Here is a 3,785-nt window from a genome sequence, read left to right on the forward strand (position 1 = left end):
CTAATAATGAATAAATACAGAATTAGATGTAAAAAATATTAATACAATTACTATTTAACATGCAAATTGTAATAATCAAAAACTGATTTTAAAGCATGGTTAATTTATATCACAAAAAAACCTATTAGTTTTTAATATTACATCTCACTATTAGTCATGTACAAATTATTATTATTATCAATTAAACAAAAATATTGTAGATATAAATTCAAAACAATTTTAATAAAAAAGAAATATCTTTTTAAAATACCTATCATCTTTTACAAACTAAACAAATTATATTCCGAAACATACGATTATTTAATTATATTTACATATCATATATAAGATGTTTATAATTCAAAAATCAATTGATTATTAAAAAACGCATCTTCTTCATCATATGGGTAACGGATTTCTTCAAAAGGAGTTTTCCATGTAGATTTTATAACGGATGTTATTTCATCAACAAGTATAGATCCATATTTTTTTTTCTAAATACAAAAATTCATTAAAAATAACTTTAATAATCATATAAAATCAGTTTTACCTTAATTATTTTTAAATTATTTTCATCACAGCTGTCTGTACATTTTCTACTTTCATATACACGATCAATAATATAACTTATCGTTTCCTGTTAGTGTTTAAAATGTATTTTAATTTTTAAACTAATATAAATAAACTGTATTTTTAATTGAAACTTTACTTTAGCTAAGAAGAGAAGAACTTCTTTAACTTGATTATTGTATGTAATATCCCATGGGAGAGCTTTGTGTACTTGTAACAATAGCCGTTCACCTATTTTGTTTTTATGAAAATTTTTACTTCTGCATACCTCATAACCTTCATATGCACTAAAATTGATATATATATATGAATAAAATCATCATACTATAAACAGTAACAAACGAATTGTCATACTTAGCTGTTAGTATAATTGATATATCATTAGCTCTAAGAAGACGTGTTTCGTTAGATTTTCTTATTTCTTCTTCAGTTATATTTATTTTTAATTTCAACTCTACAATTGCATTTCTAAGTTTCTTAAAAATACTTTTGACTTTGGTATTTTCAGGTGATAAGTCTTTTGTTGTAAAATCAACTTCAGCCAAGGCAGAAGCAGGATCTAAAAATCATCAGATGATAAAAATTACTGTTTTATTTATTACTTTTGCTTAATCTTTTTAAAGATTCAACATACATAAAATTATTTTATATCTTAATTTGCAATTAATACAAACACTATAAACACTAATAACCTACTAAAAATTTATTAAACTTTGTAAATTCAATTACATATTTTTTATTTGTTTATTTATGAAACTTTTCTATAAAATATAAATTAAATTATACCGTCTATTTTTAAAGATACATCTTCTAAATTTGTAATATTTTCAACAATATCTTTATCAATCAACTCTAGTTTAGATTTCTTATTTTTCCTCTTTTTTTCCTTATCTTCATCAGTATCACTTAATTTATTGAGTTGATGGATAGTATCTTTTAACACTATAAAAATAATATAATAAATATTAGTAAATTAGCAAAACATTATAAATTATTTAGTTGTATAACATTCATTTATTTGTTTATATTTTGTTTAAGTATATTATATATATATTTATACTTATACTTTTTAGTTCTTACAATAGTATGATAGAATTCGAATAAGGGTGACCTTATGATTTTTCAAAACATAAAGTACATGTTTGATTGATATACTCTGGTGCTTAAGTAAAATAGCAGCTTTTTGCATTTGGTAAATCAACAAAATCATTTGTTTTATTAATACTGAGTGCATTATCTCAACTGTATCTCTGCGTGGTATTCTTTCACCCAGGCCATGCATGATCTCACAAAGGTCTAAAAAAAAGTAATTTTGTTTATAATGCATTGGTTTTTATAAGAAAATTAATTCCATACCTGTGAGTATGTTAGCATTCATTTTTGTGTGTCTAAAAAATAAATAAATAATTTAAGTATACACAAAAACGGTTTTCAAATAAATGAGGTAAATAAACACAAACAATTTTGAACACATTGACTGCAATGTTACTACCGGTGTCACTATATATACTATCAACATGCCAAGCATATTTTTCATATGTATTCCAAATTTGTATACAGTGTTGTAATTGTATACATCAAACAAATTGTAATGATTCTCACTATGTCATTGCGCTCTTTTAAGTATATTATTGTAGCGCCATGGAAAAGTTAGTAAAATAAAACAATATTAATTTACGATCGTTAGCAGTCATGTGGCATGGTAGTAGTGATAAACTATGGGCGCCAGCGGTCGCTAAAGTATAAAATTGAGAATTACAGATGACTGCCGCCGGTCACATGTCAATCAACGTGTCCACACTTTAATATTGTGTTATAGTTACAACAGGGAAAAAAGATAATGTTGCTCAATCATCAATTGGTTAATAATTCTGGAGCTAAAACACAGTAGTTATAAAAAACAAAAGATTAACACTATCAATACTTTTACAACTTCATTGATACAATTATAAAAAATGTATTAACCGAACAAATAACAAGAGAAGCGCTAGAAAATAAAAATGTTTAAATGTACCTACGTAGTATATCTAATAAAATATTCAAATCACTTGCTGAACTCTAGAAAAATGTTGATTGGAGTTTCATATATTTACCCGTTGAGTACGTCACGACGATGATAATAATCCCGATGCGACATCTTTTGAAGGTATAGTAAACGTAAGTAAAACAAAATTCTGGGTTCGGTTATTCGGATATGGATGGAAATCAAACCGTTTCCAAGAAAAATAACCAACCTGTCGATTCAGATCAAAACAAAATCAAAATTAATTAAAATATCATAGAATTACGTACAAAAAAGTAAATGCAATGAAATGACCAGTTGTTTAATGTCTTAAGTACCTACTCGTGTAACAATATTAATTCATGTTCGAATATATTTACCTATTCCTTTAATACCTAATTGTCATGAGTCATGACTGATGAATATCGTAACTAACGCGGGCTTACATTATTATATTCGAACAATCCGACTATCAAAACGTTTCGTTTACCTTCGTCCCGGAACGCTGATTACGTGACTTGGTAGAAGAAAACGTATGTAAACACTGTCTACACGAAAACACAATAATTATGTTGGTACACTCCGGGGGCTCGTCAATCGCGCCTCCAGCAGCCGTCATTTTGTTAAAGATTCCAAAAGGCCTAACAGTCGTCACTCGTCGCAGCCCACACAGCATTTTAATATTTCCCAACTATGGTATAAATATTTTCAGGAAAATAATATAGTTGTTAAAATATTTGAAAAAGTTGCGTAAATAATAAGGAAATATTTTATTTATATTTTTTTTATTCTTTAAAAGGTTCACTTTTGAAAAATATTTTGTAAAAAACATTAACAAAACATTTTAATCATATTTTCATGGAAACATTATAAAAATATTAAGTCAACATTTTTGTGCAATATTTTATTATGAAAATAAAATATTCACAAAATATTATCATTTCCCAAATGCTATGTGAGGTTCGAACTTCGGAATCCAAACATTAAAATTTGCCTCTTACACAAACACAATATATACCTACTCAAACTCGACTCTCAAATGGAAGATTTCGAGATCAACTTTAACCTTACTGTTGTCGAGTGTAAAATATGTATAATTACCAAGAAGTAAGCACAGTGGCGGAACCAAGGGATGTTGCAAATGGGGCATTTGCCACCCCCTCTCTAGGATCGTCGTAGTTTTACTTTGTTTTACACAATGTTTAGCCAATTTTTCTACTTTTTCTACTTTTGC

The 3,785-nt window shown here is 26.8% G+C and overlaps 1 protein-coding gene across 8 annotated transcripts; it reads right to left on the reverse strand.

Annotated features, from left to right (window-relative positions):
- Positions 1-267: 267 nt before the first annotated feature.
- Positions 268-3,052, reverse strand: LOC100573822. Of its 8 annotated transcripts, none has more exons than XM_029489963.1 (10): positions 2,932-3,013; positions 2,568-2,783; positions 2,010-2,426; positions 1,906-1,937; positions 1,630-1,845; positions 1,336-1,491; positions 904-1,108; positions 689-836; positions 530-616; positions 268-473 (listed from the first exon to the last, which is right to left on the reverse strand). In XM_029489963.1, the coding sequence occupies exons 3-10, from the start codon at positions 2,084-2,086 to the stop codon at positions 333-335; spliced, it is 1,062 nt and encodes a 353-aa protein (XP_029345823.1). In that variant the 5' UTR covers positions 2,087-2,426; positions 2,568-2,783; positions 2,932-3,013; the 3' UTR covers positions 268-332. The 8 variants fall into 8 exon arrangements, with proteins under 8 accessions (XP_029345823.1, XP_029345822.1, XP_003241186.1 ...); XM_029489962.1 differs by having other exon boundaries at positions 2,894-3,013; XM_003241138.4 differs by lacking the exon at positions 2,010-2,426 and having other exon boundaries at positions 2,643-2,783; positions 2,932-3,052.
- Positions 3,053-3,785: the final 733 nt, after the last annotated feature.

This window comes from Acyrthosiphon pisum, chromosome X (assembly GCF_005508785.2).
Source record: "Acyrthosiphon pisum isolate AL4f chromosome X, pea_aphid_22Mar2018_4r6ur, whole genome shotgun sequence".
In the NCBI taxonomy this organism is placed as follows: domain Eukaryota; kingdom Metazoa; phylum Arthropoda; class Insecta; order Hemiptera; family Aphididae; genus Acyrthosiphon; species Acyrthosiphon pisum.

Coding starts and splice junctions, on each gene's coding strand:
- LOC100573822 (XM_029489963.1), bottom strand. CDS start 2,086: ATGAAAAATATGCTTGGCATGTTGATAGTATATATAGTGACACCGGTA. Junction 1,938..2,009: donor CAGTCAATGTGTTCAAAATT/GTTTGTGTTTAT, acceptor TTTATTTTTTAG/ACACACAAAAATGAATGCTA. Junction 1,846..1,905: donor GAATGCTAACATACTCACAG/GTATGGAATTAA, acceptor ACTTTTTTTTAG/ACCTTTGTGAGATCATGCAT.